At 40.9% G+C, this 21,292-nt stretch overlaps 1 protein-coding gene across 10 annotated transcripts in view; it reads left to right on the plus strand.

Annotated features, from left to right (window-relative positions):
* The window catches only part of LOC109403350 (transcription factor GAGA), a 47,770-nt gene extending 27,422 nt beyond the window's left edge, over window positions 1–20,348 (plus strand). For all 10 annotated transcript variants that reach the window (XM_029875728.2, XM_062856348.1, XM_029875729.2 and 7 more), the window contains 5 exons: window positions 3,345–3,629; window positions 3,837–4,221; window positions 4,290–4,442; window positions 4,500–4,795; window positions 11,085–20,348. In XM_029875728.2, coding sequence (XP_029731588.1) covers window positions 3,345–3,629; window positions 3,837–4,221; window positions 4,290–4,442; window positions 4,500–4,795; window positions 11,085–11,237 — 1,272 coding nt within the window. In that variant the 3' untranslated portion in view covers window positions 11,238–20,348. The remainder of the gene's footprint in view (window positions 1–3,344; window positions 3,630–3,836; window positions 4,222–4,289; window positions 4,443–4,499; window positions 4,796–11,084) is intronic.
* Window positions 20,349–21,292: the final 944 nt, after the last annotated feature.

Raw genomic sequence — 21,292 nt, forward strand, 5'->3', positions numbered from 1 at the left:
AGTTGCAAAATTTTGTCAAATTTTGCAATTAGCGGACTTGGAACTAAAAAGCGTTGCAACATGTTTATATTGCAACGAGCGAATGCCATTCGTTCGTTGCAACGTCATTTTGATTGCCGTTTAATTGCAAATACTTGTCAAATTTTGCAATGAGCGGCATTGCAACTAAAAAGCTTTGCAACGAGCGGGTTTGCAACGAGCGATCGGACGCTGTATTTTGCATTGCCACCCAGGTAACCAATAAGCAGTTAAAATTGCATTTATTTAGCACTATATGCGCTTTTACTGCAGGCCATTAAATGCTAATATGCCGTATATGCGCCATAAGTGCCAATTAAATGCAGGTTTTGGCCCAATATACGGCTGATTAAATGCTTATCTTTCCTACCCCCAAAAAATCGAACATAAACAAAAATATTTTCCTCTGCGCATTTCAGTCGCTTCATATTCATCCCTTTCTATTTTTACTCACATTCTCCTGTGCAACTTTTGACGCTGTTGTTTATTTTTGCAATTGTTTTTTGCTGATCCCGCTGACATTGAGATTCGATCCCACAATCCTCTGGTTGATGATGATGCTGAACCGCGCTACTGGATGAGCTATAAATGATCAGATAATGTGTGTTGGTTTTTTGATCTATTAAAGGCTTGAGTACCACACCGGCAGTTATTTTGTTGTGCCTGCACAACGGCTCGGGCAAGTGCTGATGTTAAACCATCCACATAATACACGATAGCATAACTGGTTTCTTATTCCATGAGATTTATTTGGAAAACATTTATTCTCTCATTGATTTTCTTCGTTGGTACCAATAAATGATCGACATCTGAATGGTAATGGCTTCTATAGTCGTGACTCAAGAATTGAAAAAGTTGAAATGTGTAGCAGTTTTAGCATTGCTCATCTCTCTTAGCAGTTTTATGGCAATAAAGTAGCAGTTAAGATGCATGTTAACCAAAAAATATTATGCATTTGAAATGCTACACAACAGCTGTCAGATTTTAAGCAGCATTTAAATGGCTAATATAGGGCGATTCAGCAGTCGAACTGCTATGATACAGCAGCAAGCAGATATAATGCAGTTTTATAGCTGAAATACAGCTTGTTTAAATGCTTATTGGTTACCTGGGCAGTCTTACCATAGTGGAGTGAATCATCAATCAAGCCGAACAGTGGCATCATCACTTGAGTGCATCATTCTTTTTTTGATCAATATTGTGAATGTTTTTACTGTTCTAAACCCGGGAATTTGATAGTATCCACGTATGCGCCATTGATTAAAAAACTCGTAACTTGTCAACGTTGCAGCAGTTTTAACGTCTGTACAGCTTTGCCCTACAGTGTGCATGAAAATTCGGAAGTTTGTTATTTGGAGCCAACAGTATACAGAGAGCGACCAGTTTGCGTTCACTTTGTGCCATCCTACGTCGTTTCGAGAAAAGGAAACACATTTTGTGGGATTCATGCGGGATGGCTTTCGGTAAATCTTTCGTTTTTTACAGTTGGCCAGATTTTTGTCACGAGATAACAATCATAAGGTGTTTTCCGAAGGTTTCCAGAGAATTCAGCTTACCATACTACAAGAAACCTTGTTTCCTTGTTGAGGTTGCGCCGTCATGATCCTCTGGATCTGCCTCTGCTGCGATGTCTTGCTGGGTTCCAATCTAACGGTTGTTTGCAGATTTCGTTCCCGCCCCTGCGTAGAGTGTGATCAACCCACCTCCACTTTCGCTCCCGAATCTCTATTGCTATCGGCCTTTGATGACATCGCCGATGGAGCTCCACGTTGAAGATCCAACTGTGAGGCCACCATGTACGAATTATATACCGCAGGTATCTATTGATGTAGACCTGCAGCTGTTGATTGTTTTCCACTGATACACACCACAGCGCAGATTTCACGTTCGAGTTGAAAATTGGGATTTTGGTGCGTCGAGTAATCTGATTGTTTTTCCATACATTTCTTAAACTCGCAAAGGAAGCCCTTGTTTTCTTGTTCCGTGCACTTATGTCGATCTTAGTGCCGCCATTTGGCTACCAGGATATTGGAAGCTTTCAACATTCTCCACTGATTGCCCAGCTACCGTAGCACTGGAAGGGTTGACCGTGTTTATGTATATCCAACGATTTGGTTTTATTGACGTTGATGGTAAGATCATCCGCCGAGAAGCGATCGGCAAGATCATCGAGCTTACTCTGCATATCAGACTGCCGTTGAGCTAGGAGAGCAACGTCATCAGCCAGTTTGTCATTCAAGTGCTCCATGGTAATGGGCTGCCACAGCAATCCACGATTTGGTTCACGATCAATCGCGCCTACCAGGATCTCGTCGTTTACGATGAGGAACAGTAGCGGTGATGGTATACATCCTTGTCTAACGAGCCGGTTTAGATCGGACAAGACACCGTTGTGCAGTACTCTGCACGAAAATGCCCTCTACTGTGCTTCAATGAGGCCGATAATTTTCTCAGGGAGACCCTTGCGCCTGACGGCTTCCCACATGTTTTCGTGATTGTGACGATCGAAAGCTTTTTCGTAATCAATAAACACCAGGTGAAGAGAAAAGGCGGCAATTGTGTCAGCGATATTTGTATTCTCTGATGTTTCACCTTGAATGAATGGTTTCCAGCAGGCAGTTCAAGCGTGGATTTGTTGTTGACTCTTCTGAGATTTGCTCGACGTGTTTCTCGGCCAAACATACTTTGCACTGAAACATCAAACGCATACAGTTGACCAGCTCGATTATCGGTGTCCACAATTTGTCTATTCTTCTCTATGGCTATTCTCGCTCTAATCGACTTTTTGGATTTCATTTAGGTTCCATATCAATTGTGTAAAATTTCAGCAAAATCGGTGAAACTATATTAGCGCGTTCGAATCAAAGGTTGGATAGGATTTACTATGGAAAGTGTTACACAGATGAGATACTAATGAAAACAACTTTTTTAATTATTACCAATGAGTAACTGAAATGACTATACCAAACGGCATTATGTCTTCTGCTGCTTCAAACATCACATCAGTCTAAAAATAATTCAAACTATGAAACATTTTGTTGCAATCGTTTATGGACCGGAAAGGAAAGGTTGGGAACCACCATACGATGATTATGTACCTGAGATTTGGGTATTGCTAAAACTCTAGCGTGGTGGAATGAGATTTTCTCAACATCTCTGCAACGTGTCTCTGTGAATAAGTAGATTTGCGAATGAATGAGCCATGCGAGTGAGGGTGGAGAGAGGTTGTGAAATCGATAATAATGTGTTTTGTTTTCTCTGTTTTCTCTCTTTCTCTTTCACTCCTTCGACGCCAATCGTGTGTGGTTGTTTGATTGTACGAGCAGAATACACCATGCAAGCATCCAGTGGTCATGTTGGCCGGCGTCAATGCCAACGATCTGGAAGCCCTGCTAGAGTTCGTCTACCGGGGTGAGGTGAGTGTTGACCACTCGCAGCTACCGTCACTGCTGCAGGCGGCCCACTGTCTCAACATCCAAGGACTGGCCCCGCAGACCGTGTCCCACAAGGATGACAACACAACGTACACCACATCGATCCAGCTGCACCCGACGTTGGTCCCGCAGCACCAGGCCGTTAAGGCCGTCATCGACGTTGGAAACAATGTTTGCGTGAGTAACCTTGACTTCCAAAGGGAGAAAGGCTGTTTTCCTGTTGCAGATCTACAACAGTTGTGACAGTTTTTGACTAGTGATAGTTTTAACGATAATTGCAAGTCCAAAACTGTTGCTGCATTCTTAGAAGGCTCATGAAGTTCTCTCCTTTGAGGAGTTTATCAAAATGATCTTTATTATCTAATTTCTTTCCAACTTCAATAGACGGAAGATCTCATTACCACGCTGACCCCCACACAAACCGTCCAGGCCCAAGTTATCGAAACCATCACACCGGATCAGATGAGCGACGAAGTCACCAAGGATGTCATCAGCCAGTTCTTGCCCACCCGCAAGCGCAAGCAGCGCGTGAAGAAACCATCGCAATCCCAGGGAACCAATGCTACCGGCGTCGTACAACAGGCAACCGCTACCGTCTCGGCAGGAGGAACCCAGGCAGCCAAGGTTTTGAAAACGGACGAAGAAGGCACCATCCAGACGATCATTGTAAACAGCGCAGAGGAAGCGGCCAACGTTGTGAAGGACATCAAAAAGGAAGCCCAAGTTGTTGAGGGAACCGCGGTTATCGACACAAAGGACGGCATCATCAGTAAGTTCGATGGAAAATGGACGTTTTGTCAGATTCGATGAAATTAAACATTTTGAACTCTCTTTCAGAAATCAAGAACAAATCTCAATCGGAACAACCAGCCACATGCCCAATCTGCCAGGCCGTCATCCGTCAGTCGCGTAATTTGCGTCGCCATTTGGAACTGAGGCATTTCAAGAAACCCGGCATGAAGAAGGAACGCGTCAAGAAGAGCAAACAAGGTACGTTGGATGAATGTCGATAACAAAATATCTCTAAATAATGCAAATTCCCGCTAGGCAACGCAAACGGACAGGCAAACACCAGCGGCACATCGGGCAATGGAACGACCTCGGCAGACCAACAGCAGGTACAGGTACAGCAGCAGGCCCAACAGCAGACCGCCATCGAAACGGCAGGAACGATATCGGTAACCGTATCGCAGGCACAGGCTCAGCAACTGGAACAGGCAGCGGCAAACGGACAACAGCACGTGGTAACGCAGCACGAGAACGCCGACGGGACGACCTCGCTCTCGATTGCCCAGGTACAGACGTTGGACGGCCATCAGCTGGCGATCGGAAACTTGAACCAGGTAGGTTTCGATGGGATCGATACACTGGCTGCGCTCTGTTTAGAAGCTTACCATATAAAAGACTAAAAGCGCAGGCAAAGTGATAAAACATGCAGCTTTAAAAACTACTTTAAAAAAAGTACAACGGAATTATTGTTTGATAGAGACAAAATGGTTTAAAAAATAAAGTAATTTACTATTTTTAAATCCTTAAATGTTATAGACTTAGAATCGCATTCGGTGCGTTCAATTAAATTGAAATTGAACAGAAATTTCTTTAGAAAACTGCTTTTTTCCAAAATGTTGCCTACAAAACTCTTGACTCACGCGGTTTTGTTTCCGGTATCTCGTGGCCTTACGAGCGCCATCGGGTAGCTCCATCCACGATGATGGTTGGCTCGCGCGCTACTGAGATTGCTTTGAGAATGCGAAGCAGTGTGTAAAAAATCGAAGATTGAAAGTGAAGATTGACATTCTCATTTTTTCATTAGTTTTTGGCCACATTCATTGTCAGCTAAATGCCTCTCTTTTTTCATTCAATTCTCTGTCACGAATATTTTTTCGCACGTCGTAAAATGTCCAATTTCTGTTAACAGACGCACCGACTTAATGGACAAATAGTGCAGGTAATTAGTATTCTGATTAACTACTATACACCAGTTTTGAGGTGATTGGAAGAATAATCGGGTGTTACGGTCTAGTTATATTTCTCAGTGAAAATTGTCAGTGACAGACCAAAATGAATTTTATTTTGATCTCTCAGTTGAGAATTTTCATAATTCACGTTGAATTTCACTCATTGAAAATGAAAATTTTAAACTCTGATGCGAAGGCCTCCGTCTGGGTAAACTTTGGTTCCTTCTGCTTCCGCCACTGTTGCCATGAGTTTCTCATGGTCTTCCTTAATCGTTAACATCGACTTCCGGAGTTTTAGCAATCCCTGCACGAGGTCCTTGGTGATATTACTCTCCGAGGCCGCAAAGTTGATAATCACGTCCAGTTGTGCAGCCACTTCCATACCAAGAAGCCCATGTTGATGGCCCTTGCCAAATACCTCTACCTGGAACAGTCACTTCGCTATACGACTCCGACTTGTATCACGTCAAAATCACCTGCCCAAATGGTCACGTACTTTATCCCCTCTTGCTACTTTTTATCGAGGAACAGTTGCACTAAGTAAATTTGGCAATCCCAAAAGGGTCTCTATTACCTACCTTGATATATTGATGGATACTGTGTGTAATCTAGGATCATCCGCAGGCTAAACATCTGATCGTCGAAACCTTATCCGACTTGATTTCGATCAAACTAGCGTGGCACCAATCAATCTGATGAGTTTCGTCGGAAAACCATGTTCTACATCATCATGACTCGTTTACTGAACCGTTCGCTGTGCTAAAATTGGCATCGGCCTGTTAACAACCGAACAATATTGTTCTACATGGCGACCGTAATACAATCATGCCATGACATCGGACCGTTTTCAAATAAAAAAATCAAATCAGCGATCCGAAATTAAGAGTGATAGCAGACCATTGACGGTAGCTAAAGGGCGGGCCTGGACATCTAGTTTGTCTATACTTAATAGCAATCTTGTAATAGTCTGGATCTCTGTTTCGCAGATGTATTGTTCCGAGTAAATTATTGACGGAATTTTTTGAAAATCAGATGTATATACTCCTATATTGCATATTAGTCATCTCAGAACATAATCTTATACAAATGTCAATTGAAGTATTCCCGGAAGGATTCTTGGAAGAATTTTTGAAGGTACTCTCGTAAAACTTTTGAAACTTTCACTGGAGGAAACCCTCAAGGTGTCCTTGTAAGCATTTCTCATAGGAATTCCAGGAGAATTCCTTGAAGAATCATTTTCGGAGTATTTTCAGAGAACTCTCAAATGCTGGAATTTCTGGACGAATAGCTGGAATGTATTCAAAAAAATTTCTGGAGAAATTTAAAAAGCAATTTCTAGAGGACTTCATGGTGCATTTTCTTGAGAAATTTCGGGAGGTAACCCTGGGAGAATTCAGAAAGTGTCATCCCTGGGTGAATTCTTGAAAATTTTCCAGAAGAAATGTTAGGAAGCGTTTCTAGCATGTAAGTACTTGTAAAGTCACAGTGACTGTACTCCTGTATCCCTCTAAATCGAACCCGTTGTCTCTGGATTGGCGATCCGTAACCTTAACCACTAGACTAACTGGAGATCCCAGAGAAAATATCTTGGAACTATTCCAATACAAATCGCTAGAGGAATTCCTCTATAAATCCTTCAAGTAATTCAAAAAATCTTCAGGTAATTCTGAAAACATTCTTGGGTGAATCCCCCCAAAAGATGATGATCCGATTTCTGGAATTTTTTACCGAGCCCCTGAATATTTTTTTTGAAAAGCTCCAGAGAAGAATTTCTGAAGAAATCACTTTAAGAATTTCCTGAGCAATCTCTGAAGGAATTCCTGGAGAAATTCCTAAAGGAACACCTGCAGGTGTGCCTTGAGGAAACCCTGTGGGAATTCCTGGAGGAATTTCTGAAAGTATGCCTGGATGAATTTATGGAGAAATCCTTAGCGCAAATATGGGAAGAATCCTTGTAGAAATTGCTTGAAGAACTCCGGGAGGAATTCCTAGACAAATTTCTGGAGGAATTTTCTGGAATTTCTGGAGAAATTCTTGGAAAAAATGCCTTGAGGAAAACCTGGGGGAAGTTTTGGACAAATTCCTGGCGGAATCCCTGGAGAAATATCTGGCGGAATCCCTGGAGGATTTCCTGGAGGAATTTCTGGAGAAACCGCTAGATGAATTCTTGGAGAAATCCCTGAAGAAATAATTGGAGGATTTCATGGAGAAATTTCTGGACGAATGCCTGGAGTATTCGCTTGAAAAATTTCTAGCAAAATCTCTAAATCCGTGAAGGAATTCCTGGAGGAATCCTGCAGAAATACCTGAAGGAATTCCAGGTAAAAATCCTGGAGGACTAACTGCAGAAATTCTTGGATGAATTCCTGGAGCAAACCCTAGGAGAAACCCTGGAGGATTCCCTAGAGGAATTCTGGGAGAAATCCCTGGAGAAATTTCTGAAGAAACCACTTGAAAAATTCCGGGAAGAATCCTCAGAGAAATTTCTTGAGAAATTCTTGAAAGAATCCCTTGAGGAATTTCTGGAAGAATTCCTGGAGGAATACCCGAAGCAATTTCCGGAGGAACCTCACCGCAAGGAATGCCTGGAGGAACTTCTGAACAAATTCCTACCAGAATTACAGGAGAAAATCCCGAAGGAAAATCCCTATAGGAATTCTTGGGGTACTTTCGAGGAACTTTTCCGTGGAAGAATTCCAGAAAGAATCCCTGAATGAAATTCTGGAGGAATCCCTGGACAAACTTCTGAAGAAATGCCTAGAGGAATTGCTGAAGGGATTCCAGGAGGAATTCTTGAAGGAATATTTGGATTAATTAATGGAGGAATTCCTGGAGAAATCTCTGGAAGAATGTTTAGTGGAATCCCTGAAGGAATTCCTGATAAATTCATAGTGGAATTTGTGGAGGAATCCGTGTAATAATTCCTGGAGGAATCCCTGGATGAAAAATACATGAACGAATTCCTGGCGAAAGCCCTGGAAGAATTCCCGGAAGAATCCCTGGAAAATATCCTGGAGGAATTACTGAAGAAATTCTTTAAAAAAAATTCTTAAGGAATCCCTGGAGGATTTCCTGGAGAAATTTCTAGAGGAATTACTGTAGGATTTTCCGAAGGAATTCCTGAATCATTTCCTGGAGAAATTCTTAGGGTAACTCCTGGAGCTATTCTTGATGAAATTCCTGGTGGAGTCCCTGGAGAAATGCCTGGATGAAATCTGGAGGAATACGTGGAATAATTCCTGGATCAATTCCTGAGGGAATTTTTGAAAGAATCCCTGGAGGATTTCATGGGAGATTCCTAAAGAAATTCCTAGAGGAATCTCAGGAGGAATTCACGCAGGTATCCCTGGAGGAATTGATGGAATAATGTCGGTAAAAACTCCGGGAGGAGAATTTCCTGGAGAAATTGTCGCAGTAATTTCTGAAGGAATTGCCTGGAGGAACTCCTGGATCAATTCCTGAAGGAATTTCTGTAGGAATTCCTGGGGTAATTCCTAGTGGAACTCTTAAGAGCATTCCTGGAGGAGTCCCTGAAATAAATCCTGGAGGAATGCCTGGATGAGTCCCTGGAAGAATCCCCATAGAAATTACTGGAGGAACTGCTGGAATAATGCCTGGAGGTATTCCTAAAATAATTCCTGGAGGAATCCCTAGAGCAATCCCTAGAGGATTCCATAGAGGAACTCCTGAATTTCTCCAGGGGTTCCTGGAAACTCCAGGAGACATGCCTGTAAAAAATCCTTGAAGAATCTCTAGAGAAATTCCTTGAGAAATCTCCTAAGGAATCCCTGAAGGAATCCTCAGAGAAAACCCTGGAGAATTCTCTTGAAGAATCATTCCTGGAGGAATTCGTGGAGGAATCCCTGGTGGAATCTCTAGAGGAATTACTTGATGTATATCCAGAGGAATTCCTAGTGGAATCCTTGAGAAAACTCCAGAGGAACTCCTGGAGGAATCCCTGCAAAATTTCATGAGGGATCCCATGAGGAATCCCTGGGTGAATTTCTGGAGGATTTTCTTGAAGAGCTTCCAGCAAGAATGCCTAGAGGAATACATGGAGGAATCCCTGAAAGAATTCATGGAGAAATCTTTGGCGGAATCTCTAGAGGAATCTGTAGCGGATTTTTTAAAGGAATTCCTAGACGAATTCGTGTAGCAATTTTTAGGCGAATCCCTAAAGGAATTCACTGGAGGAATCCCATGAAAAATTATTGGAGGAATCCCAGGAAGAATTCCAAGGCTCAAAGGAAAATCTAGAAGGAGTTTCTGAAGAAATCCCAGGACGAAGTATTGAAGAAATTGCTGAAGAAACACTAAAAGAAAACTCTTGGAGGAATCCCTGTAGCAGTTCCTGAAGGAATTCCTGGAGGAATCTCGGAAGCAATACCACGAAGAATTCCTAAGGGAATCTCTAAACAGTTCCTCGATGACTTTCTGAAAGAATTTCAGGAGGGATTCCTAGAGGCATTTTTAAAATAAACTTCGAATAATTCCAGATGGAATTATTGTTGCAATCTCTAGTGGAATTCTGGAAGGAATATATGGAGAAATTCCTGCAGAAATACCTTAAAGGATTTCTGAACAAATTCCCGAAGGAAAACAGCACTGGAATAATCACTGGAGGAACCTCTACGGATATGCCAGGACAAATCCGCAGAATCTCTGGTGGAATCCCCAGATGCATTCTACTAAAACTGCGCAATTTCGGATCAAATTTGTAGAGTTTAGTTGAGAACTTGGTAAGCAATGATATATGTGATACCAAGACGGCTCTCCGTACACTCAGGCAAATAAACCTAAGATTATTATAAGGTCTAACTTATGAATTGGCCTTTAAACAATTCATAACGGCTAGAACGATTTTCATAAGGTCGGTCTAAGACGCAGAATCGACTCACAGTTTGGCTTTTATACACATTTAGCAACACGATATTCTCAAGCGTCGATAGCCGAGTAGGTTAGGCACGAGCTCAGTGATCTCGACGTTCATGGATCGATTCTAGTCTGCATCATTTTGTAATTTTTCTGCCCTTTTCATAAGTTTATCTTATGTAATTAGGTCATAATAAGTATGTTCAATTTCCATAAGGTATTCTTATGGCACACGCTATGTCCAAAGGGAAGTATTATGAAAAGTGAATGTACCTCAAAATTTATTCGCTAGAACCGTATTTTTGGACCTCTAGATTCAGAATCTGTTCGATTTAAAATAATCCATTTTGGGTTTTTTCCCATACATTTTTATATGGGATAAAATTAACCCTAAAATGACTTTTTTCGCCATTTGTATGGAAAAATAGGAAAAAATTCAAACAAATTGAAAAAAATCGAAAAACCCAAGATGAAACATTTTAAACCGCACAGATTCTGAAACAAACCTACGATTCTATGGAAAAACATTTGAGGTACATTCGATGTTCATAATACTTCCCTTTGGACATAGCGTGTGGCATCCATACGTTACATTTATGGCTAAATTTCATAAGGTTTTCTGATGAATTTCGGTAGTTTACTTCGCTAAGTGTATGGGAATTCAATATGGCGACCGTTTATGTAATGTAAGATGGTGACCGTCGTATGACGAAGCTTTCATACAGTGGATCAAGCTACTTGTATAGTTGTCCACAAGGTTGTCCATAACAAATTGACCAATTATTGTTTGTTTTCCCCGCAGGCCACCCTCATCCGCACCAGCGAGTCGATCGAGGCCGGTATCATCGCCACGCACGAACCGACGCTCCGCCCGCACACGGAACTGTTCCGCGTCGGCAACACCGTCTACACGATAGAGGAACGTCGGCCGGACCAGCCGAATCGTTTGACTTAGAACGATGACGATGACGTCGACAACGGAGGCGACGTGTACGAAATAGTGGAGGGAGTCGATTACGATTGCATCATCGATAGTGGCGTGGACGTGGAGATCGAGGAGGAAACGGGCGAGGGCATCGTCGTGGAAGACGAAGAGGAAGTCGTGGAGGCCGGCGGGGTCGATGCCAGCGGGGTCATTCTGGACACCACCGACGATGGGGAAGACGAGGAACCGCCGCAACTGCAGCACCATCACCATCAGGTGGGTACACAAACGGGGGAAACGACCGTCGTGACCGTAACTTCGGCATCGGCGGTGGCGGCGGCGGCGGCAGCAGCAAACAATCGTAATGCGATCACCATCACTAGAAACAGCAGCAACAGCAACAACAACAATGGTGGCAACGGCAGCAACACTAGAGGTAACAACAGCAACACCACCGATGGTGACATGGCGTCGTCCTATAAGCACTTTTTAATTCTCTAATTTATTGAATGCAGTTGGTCAACCTTGGTCGCTTGAGGGCCGAAGTGTTGGCACAAGTGGTTTCTACTTCTGCACCACCCGGAAGTAGGAACCACTTAAATTAACCTTCTACGTTTTTATGATCGATTTAGAGCTACATTAAGTAAGAGAGTATGAAAATTACGTTGAAACAAGACGTATATTGGGATGAGAGAATTATTGTAGTTTGGTTCAGTCATACAGCAGGATCGTTAGGAAGACTTGTGAGGAAGTCTAAACATTAAGCTTAAAACAATGATGCGGGGAAAGAAATCGTTTTGTTAGGACAATTTTAGCGAATCGGCGCAAGCAGAAAAGTTATTCAATTTCACGAAGCACACACCTAATCGCTGGTGCCGGCGTTAGGTGCAATCTCTCATAATTATTGCGTATTTTTAAACGAAACTATAAAATCAAACAACTTAAATGAAGGATTCATATTAAACGTAAACAAAAAAACACAAACAATCCAGCACACATACATATACAAACACAGACACTCGGTATATTTTATCGCTTTGTAAATAGTAGCTTGTATTAAGATAGAATGAGAGAGATAGCCACAAACGCGACCGATTGTAAAAAAAAGAACACACGATTCCACAACGCGGATAGCTGCAACAGAGAATACAATCCAAATAATTGTATAGTATTGGCTTTAGGGACGGTAAGGTAAATTCGGAACAGATTGTAACCACCTTTGCTTTGGGGAAATACAATTGTATTTTCTAAGGATTCCTTACCTACTTGAAAGGATTTGAAGCTAGGTAACCAGTGTATTTTTCGTGAAAAGGTGTTACAAAGTGATGATAATGCTCCATTGATGAGTTATAGATTTTGTCCCACTAGAGATTGTCACCCTGGCCCTTGGTGCAATGGTTTTCCTCCTGATGATTTAAGGCATTTCAGGCGACGCCTACCGGATTTCTTTGGTATGGACCGAAAAAATGTGGTCAAATCAAATTTACAGATTTTTTGTGTTGCTATCAGCTTCTGGCGATATCGACGATCTCGACGATAGAGCTTAGCGTTAGAGATCCAATTGTGAGGCCTCCATAAGGTATCAGTAGGTCGTCTCCAGAGGCTCTATTTGATTTCATTCTACGGATGCGTCGAAACCTTGACAGATCATGCCGAGATGTTGAAGACGTGGCCGGCACTTGGCAAAGTTTTCTAAAGTGTTCGAATCAACGTTTCAACACGTGTCTTTCATAAATATCATAGCATTCAACTTAGTCTACCCAGTGCTGTACAATTTCGTTATGGTTAATGCCTAACGACACTCACTGTGACTTTCACTTCAAATGGCAAATGCTAACCCTGAAAACCAAGGTAAACCGCCAAACCAACTCAAACTAACGCTCGTTCTGGGTGGTATCCACAACATCCAACAGAAGTCTTTTCTTCTTGAAACACACGATGAAACGCGAAGCTCTAACTGCACACATTTTTGTTCTACACCTTACATCTATATTCTCATATTGCGTGCTATATTTGATTTTGTAGCGTCGTGCTCTACTACTAAACAAACTGACCCTCTATCGGGCCAAACTTGATGGCGGTTATTCAGCAGTAAGTGTCCATCATAATTTCTGCGTCCAAGCGAGGGTAACGTGCGATGGGCTGCTATTGAGATCTACAAAGTATGAGCATGGTGGATGTTCCCATCGTATCAATGCGTTCGTTGCGAATGTGTTCGTTAGCTACCTTGTGGTGACAGTCGGCTATAGCGTTAATTGTGGAATAAATGTAGATTTCGAGGCTGTTTGTGGAGACTGAGAGATAAATGTCATCAGTATTGTGTCCGGTCTACTCCAGCATTTCACTTCTTTCTTGAGAATTTACACACCAAACGCTTTCAGCAATACTTTGCTGAATTTTGCCGACCTTAAGGGTTCAGCAAAAAATTTTGCTGAATATTTGGCAAAGTTTGCTGAATTTCAGCAAAACGTTACTGGTGATCAGCAGAGTTTACTGAACAAATCAGCAAAAATTTTGCTGAATTTCAGCAAAATGTTTACTGAAACCTTATCAGCTCGGCAAAATTCATCAAAATTTTGCTGAAACCCTCAATCGAATTTTGGTGTGTACATAATGGTGCTGGCGGGCTGTGGCTTTGGCTATTGGTGTTTTTGCTCGCTAAATCACGATTTTGGTATTCTTTTGCTCCTCTATTTTCCCCCAGGTGTTGACAGCGAACCATTGTTTTATCTGGGTGTACAGCTCTCATGCAGCTCATTCTGGACGGAGCCGAATGCTAAGCTTCCGTGAATCGCATATCTGTCCCATATGCATAGGACATCTAGCAAAGAAATCACTGCTTGCGATTTACGGCAGTAAGCAGTAGATCAACTTCATGGTTACAAAACCAACATGCGCTGGATCGCTAGTCTTGACAAAGAATCTACATTATAGGAGCATATAGCATCAATCAATCAATGACTTTTGAAGAGTCTATCTGTGCCACTAGTCGATCAGCTAGATATTCGCACGGATTTGTATTTGCCTTTTAAAAGGATTGAATGAATGTGTTATTTGTTTCTTTTGTGGATTAATTGTTTCAGCGGGGAAATGGCAGATTAGTGATACGTTCAAATCGTAAATCATCATCTTATGTTTAGGGCTGAGCAATCATTCTTTATTGATGAACATTTGATGGCCGCTGCCTCATCCCTTATAGCCTGTTTTCTGTGCTTAATAGGTAGTTCATAAAAACTTAGAAACTCCTCATTGAACGCCGTTCAATTTCACTCTAACTGCCGCGGATCCCATATCAATTCCATATTTGCTGGATTTCCTATAGCATATATGCATATACAGGGGATAGACAAAATGATCGGGACAGGCAAAATTTTCCCTTCTCAAAAAATTTTCAAATAGCTGTAACTTTTCGAAAAGTGCATCAAATATTCTCAAATTTTTACTGTAAGTTCATCAATTATTTGTGTATCAGTGGACAAAATTTGGAAAAGATCGAACTATTCTGCACGAAGTTATAAAGATTCTAAAAAAAGGTAGAATTATCCGATAGCCAACTTTGAGCTGTTATATCTCCGGATTCAATGAACCGAATGCAATGAAATTTTGACCATTTATGACTTATATAATGAGCTTTGAAAAACTTTTGACATAATTTAAAATTTTTAACACGGAAGAAAATTATAACGATTATATTATTTTTCTAATAAAACACCAAATTTTCTTAAATTTCAACATCGTTTCAAAATTCAAGATGCTAATTATAGTTTATTTAAATTCCCTCCGATTGTCTTGAATACAGATATGCTTTGAAAGAAAATAACAACATAGGCGGCAATTCATTCAAAAAGTAATGGGATGCATATTTAAAATAGACCAATATACTAAAATATCATAAAATTAATGAAATCGTTATAACTTTTTCTCTTGTTAATAATTTCAAGTTGAGTCAAACGTTTTTCAGAGCTCATTATATAAGTCATAAATGGACAAAATTTCATTGCATTCGCTTCATTGAATCCGGAGATATAACAGCTCAAAGTTGGCTATCGGATAATTCTATCTTTTTTCTAAAACGCTTGTAACTTCGTGCAGAATAGCCCGATCTTTTCCAAATTTTGTCCACTGATACACAGCTAGTTGTTAAACTCACAGTGAAAATTTGAGAATATTTGATGCACTTTTAGAAAAGTTACATCTAATTGGACATTTTTTGAAAAGTGAAAATTTTGCCTGTCCCGATCATTTTGTCTATCCCCTGTACCTATAAGCAAATGGAACGAATATGCAATTCACGGCAGTGAAGCTCTCTTGCCTGCATCAAGGCACTAGAATAGCTGCATTGATTCTAACGAAGTTCTGAAAGTCAACTGCCCCATCTAGCAATTGAAGTCTTTTAGTCCAAAGCCCTTGTGGTGAAGTTGTAGACGGGGGGTCTTCCAATACCTCACAGTCGATCTACGAACTCGTCTAGACTGGCGTATGCTAATCGGTCGATGGGTTCTCGATTGCTTGTGGGACTGCGTTGGGTTTGACGTTGGATAGGCTGCCGAATTTTCTCAGGAAGATAAGGTCGTTGTCCGGTGATGCCGAATTCAGGTCGAGAACATCCAGCAAGATATTCAGAGGAACTTCAGGTTCCGCTGACGATTTCGATGTTAATCAGAGAAATCCACCTCCTTCAAGAGGGCCAAGCTTGGAAGGCAAAGCAGCTTCTCAACTGCAGGTTCCATTGCATAGAATACACTTTCATTAACTTCCTATTTCAGAATAACTAATCTATTGCATTGCTAAACCCCCTGTTGCCGATTCGTTGAGTTTGTCAATAAGGCGCATTTGAATTTCAGCTTCCTGCTTAACTCCGTCAATTCCAAAAGCTTGAAGTCGACGCCGGCTTCATGGTCTGCAAGCAGATATAGAGACTGTGGCACCACCGAACGAGGAACGAGCTTCGGTAGAATGTAGCTTTTGTATCGCTCATGATCGGGTGGGCTTAGTTTTCCTAGAAGAAGTCGTACTTTCGTAGCGTCATCTAGTTTACCGGCACATTTGTTGAATGGGTCGATGTACATAGCTGGAAAATCAAGCGTCGAATGTGTGCTCATTGTCATCGTATAGGCGAAGTCCGCCATGTTGCTTGATAGGGAATCCAGCACCCATTCGTCGCGGAACAAGTCTTTGACGGCATGCTGAGCGGCGGCCAGGTGAAAGGCTAGCTGTCTCTGTTAACGATGTTCAGAAATACGAAGTCCGACGTAGATGCCCCTGATGCGACCACTGAACCCTTTTCGAATGCACTCCACCGACTCAAGCAGTACTTTGGTTCCGGGTCCGACATAATGTTCCAGAGACGTAAGCTTGCTCTGATGGAACAGAAGTCGGAGGAATCAAATCACGCCTTTGTTACCAGGGTAGGCGAAACAGCGCAACTTTGTGACTTCGACAAGGCAAAGGAATTTTAGAAAATCGCAAAAGCATGCAAGATGCTAAGAAGCTCGCGTCACGGCCCTCAAAATGGTCACCCGGAACGGATCTTTCACGGATCTAGTGGATAAGGTTCGAGAAATCCAGGCAATTCGTATGAACGAGGAGTACTTCGCAGTTAAACATGGGCCAGAAGCAACAACATCTAAACCAGCATTGGTAGCTCCAGTGAGAGCTGAACACTCCAAGCAAAAGCAATGTTTCTCTCGACGAACTTTGTCGTGTACGGACGCGAGTTAGTTTATTCGAGATTTTTCCAATTTCAAAATGGCGGATCAGCAAAAGCAGAAGTTGCGTCAGCCGAAAAGGAAAAATCACCACATTAAGGATGTCTTGTTCTGGTGAGACTCAAACCCACGACTCCGTATTCGCTAGGCCGATGCATTAACCAACTAAGCCAAAACAGGTTGACCTATAGGTATATGTAGTTTTTAGGTAACAATAGTAGTGGTAGGATTTTGGTATATAAGCGGGGTGAATGCGATGACTTCTTCAGTGGATAACTGACACTGAGGAAGATTACAAGTAGTGGTCGAAATACGCATATCTGTCGAAGGATAAGCAACATAGGGCGGAATTAAAAGGTACGAAACTGATTACACTCATTCGAACAGAAAGTTATGTCGAAAAGATTGAGAACGGAAATATGGTTTCCGTTGACTAACGTGGTTAGTCATGTTGGAACACATGACAGCCATTTGCTTAAACCAACTATCATTTATTGTGAATATAAACGTCAACAAAGCGTCCTCAATACGGCTTGATGCTGAGTTACTGTGCTGTACTAATGGACGGAAGCTTCTATGCAAGCCCTATACCAACGAATCTGGCGAACTTAATCCACATGTATATGCTGTGCGAGCAGCTTCTATGCCACCAAGTCATGGTTATTTTTTCGGCTCCTATGTAACCGCTAACTGAATAACATCTTGAGAAGGCGCTTTTTCAGCCTTTTCACAGTTGTGAAATAATAGTTAAACGGCATACCCAAATTAATCGATTAATATAATAAGGTTATGGAAACCGTGACGCAATACATGTGGAACTGGAATTATTGCTTTTAAAATGGAATAATTAAAGTACTTGCCGCTACTTGGAATCGAACTCCCGATCTCCGTATCCGCTGGTCCCGATGATGTCCTCGCTACCACACTGCTATATATAAATAGCATAGAAAATAGCTCGTTTTGTTTTACTCCAGACAAGGCTTCATAATTGTGACATAAGAAACCTTAGGCAACTTCATCTTGCTGCAAAAGTTTGTGAAATGTCAAACGCAATAATGTTTACATTGAACAAGCTGTGTGGTTGCGCCAACAGGTTCTTCGTCACAGCTTCTAGCTGAAAGAATGTTCTTTAAACAGCTACAAAGCGCTGCTGTTTTGCGTATTTGGCAACATTACAAAACGTACTGTATAAAAGCAGCTGTTGTATTGGCTGCGATTCTTATTCGATTTGCACATCTTCCGACAAATCTTCCGGAGTTGGATTAAAGTGCAATAAAAGCAACCCAGCATAGTGATGGAAGGCTGTAAAGTATTTAAAGTTTGTTTTGACAATAATGTTTACATCCGACAAGCCGTGTTGGTATACCAACAGTTTTTTTTATTACAGCATCTAGCTGTAATGATATTGTATAACTGCCCTATAAGCGTTGCTGGTTTGAGGATTTGTCAGTATTACGAAATGTACTGTATAGTGGCAGCTGTTTTGTTAGTGGGGACTCCTATTCAAGTTTCCACATCATCTGGGAAATCTCTCAGAGTTGGAATAGCAGAGTGGAGTGCAGTAAAGGCAGCCCCAGTGAGGAGAGATTGATTTCTGAAAAACAAGTTTGGTAGCTGTATGGTACTTATTTTGCAGCCGTGTATTAGCTTATGGTTTATATTTGACTAGCTTCCCTTCTATTCAGCGTTGGCTGCTTCAATTCGATGGTTACACAACATAAAGCAAATGACTGAAGCTTATAGCGCTGAAAATGTTAATTAGGTAACCATCACAAAAAATCCGCTTCACGTTTTCAAGAAAAAAAATCGTTAAAGTAAACGTTTTTTCCAGTTTTCAATATTTTTCTTACCGAGGTGTCTACAAGTGATTTTAAATCTGGAGCAGCGAAGCCGCGTGTGGATAAGTGAATTTATTCTAGCAAAGACACAAACACACGCCAGAAAGATGGTATCAGTTCTAATAATATGAAAATCGTAGAACAATACTGAATAGTGTAAACCGTATCATTATTGGTATGAATGCTGGTGATGAAATAATCTTCACAAAGCCGGGAGCTTGTTATTCAAACTAACAAAACGAAATATCGTGTCGTGAAGAAGGCAAACCTAGTAGAAGCCGTGCTGTGTGAACACAGTAACAGCAGCGTTGTTTGTGTGAGCGTGTGAGTGCGTTTTAGCCCTTAAGCGGAAGAAAACAGAAACAGACATGAAAATGACCGTAACTATGAAATTTTAACACATTAGAAAAGTTAAAGATAAAACATTGAAAACAAATGCAAGAATCTAGCTGGTAAGAAACTTATTTCTTTTAACTTTAAAAGTAGTAATATATGGAACAAAAGATATAGACTATGACGCATGAAGCAGATTTATTCCTCTCGCGCAAGTGGAATCGAGCAAGAAAACGAATAAGTTGGGTGATGAAACATAACCCTTAAAACAGAGAATGAAAACGGAACAATTTCGAACCCAAATTTTCGGAAAACAAAAGTACAACCAAATATAAAAAAAAATAATGAAAAACTTTTTCATACATAAGATTTACCGGCGCTGTTGAATGTGCTAACATATAAATTGGTAATAATTCGAAATGATTTATCTAATGATGTAATAGCATGTGCATTCAGCAGACAAAAGTTGTAATAAAACTACAGTGTAAACATGTGAAAATATGTGTGTCTCATAGTTCAATACGCAAACAAACACCGCCGTGGCGATTTTTGGTTTTCCATTTCCCACCTTCCACTCGAACGCAGATCACCATCCAGGATGGTGTGCATTTAAATATATGACATATAAACACTACATTTTAATCACAACCTTTCCCCCCTAAGTTCTGAAAAACAGTCATCGAAATTCCACAAAAGCACCATATTTTTCATTGCTGGAGCAAGTTATCTCCAAACATCAAGATAAGTCGAAAGTTTCCAAAATTTTAAGCGCAGCTTTAACGCATTGGACTTCAGTTATCCTTTTTCGTTTCCTGAATTTCATAGAATGTTAACGTAAGCGGTGAATTAGGAGACAGCCGTCAATGTCGTCTATTGTTCGATAAGAATAAACCATGAATTTCGCTATTTAAATAACTCCGCCAAGTACCATCAGAAAAAAAAAAACACAAATCCACTAACAACGCATAAGCAAGAATACAAAAAAAAATCATGACGAATTGCGAATCACAGATCCATATGAACGACACAAGCAGCAATCACCCCATAAACAAAAATATACATAATAGAGTTTACAACATTTAGCAGCAGCAGTAAACTGTGGAAGAATGGGACTGGAAACAGCGAGAGCGAAACCAATATGTGAGAGGAGGTAGAAGGAAACAAAAAAAAGTGGAAATAACATCAAAGCATAACTGAACAGAAACAAGTATAAATGTGTGTACATAAAGAAGAAAATAAAGTAAAAATCATGTGAAAAACAACGGCTACTGGGGCTACTCCATGGAACTAATCAGAAATTCATCTCAAAAGGTTTGTGAGGTTGTGAACTTAACAAATTGTGTGTTTTTATTCATCGCAGGTGGGGATTTTCGGGGCCGACGCAACTGAGGCCAGCATATTTAATTTCGTTTCTTCGGGTCGCTATTTTGAGTAGAATTGCTTAGATAGATATGGTGAGCTCGTTCCGTATTTATCTATAGATATTAAGCTTTAGTATGCGCATCTAGAGGACTGCTGGAAAGCAGTAAAGGCAGTCATGAACGTCGTAGCCATGGGCGTAGCCAGAGGGGGCAGATTTTTTTTTAATTCGAGTTAACTCAAATATTATCAATAATTAAGAGTTACAGAAAAAAATATCTCAAAAAATAAACTATTCTAATAATTAAGGTTTTATTCACATTTATCAGACCTTTTTACTCAAGAACCATAGGGAATTTCGCCAAGTATTCCCCCAACAGAACCACTTCAATCTTATCATAGAATTTTAACAAATAGGGTCTTGTACCATTTGGGCAGTTGTATCTATTTTGGGCACTTGCCGCTGTAACTAAGTCAATTTCAAACCGATTGATTTGAAATGTTGTATAGAGTTAGGCACGTACAGTATCTAACTCTGTACAAAAATTCAAATCAATTGGTTTGAAATTGACTTAGTTATAGTGGCAAGTGCCCAAAATAGGTACACCTGCCCAAATGGTACAATACCCTAACAAGCTTGGTTGAATGGCTAAATTTTGTGATGTTTTTTCATGGAATACAAAAACAGCACGCCAAATTTCCCAGATATGCCGAAACAAGTTCCGGTAGGGAAAAGAAGGACTTTGTAGAACCATATGCTACTATAGAGTGCAGTTATGTTTCACTAGTTTCACTAGTATTAAATTCAAACAAACGTCATACAAAGACTAAAATACCTGGGATTTCT

Source organism: Aedes albopictus, chromosome 3 (assembly GCF_035046485.1).
Source record: "Aedes albopictus strain Foshan chromosome 3, AalbF5, whole genome shotgun sequence".
Lineage (NCBI taxonomy): Eukaryota > Metazoa > Arthropoda > Insecta > Diptera > Culicidae > Aedes > Aedes albopictus.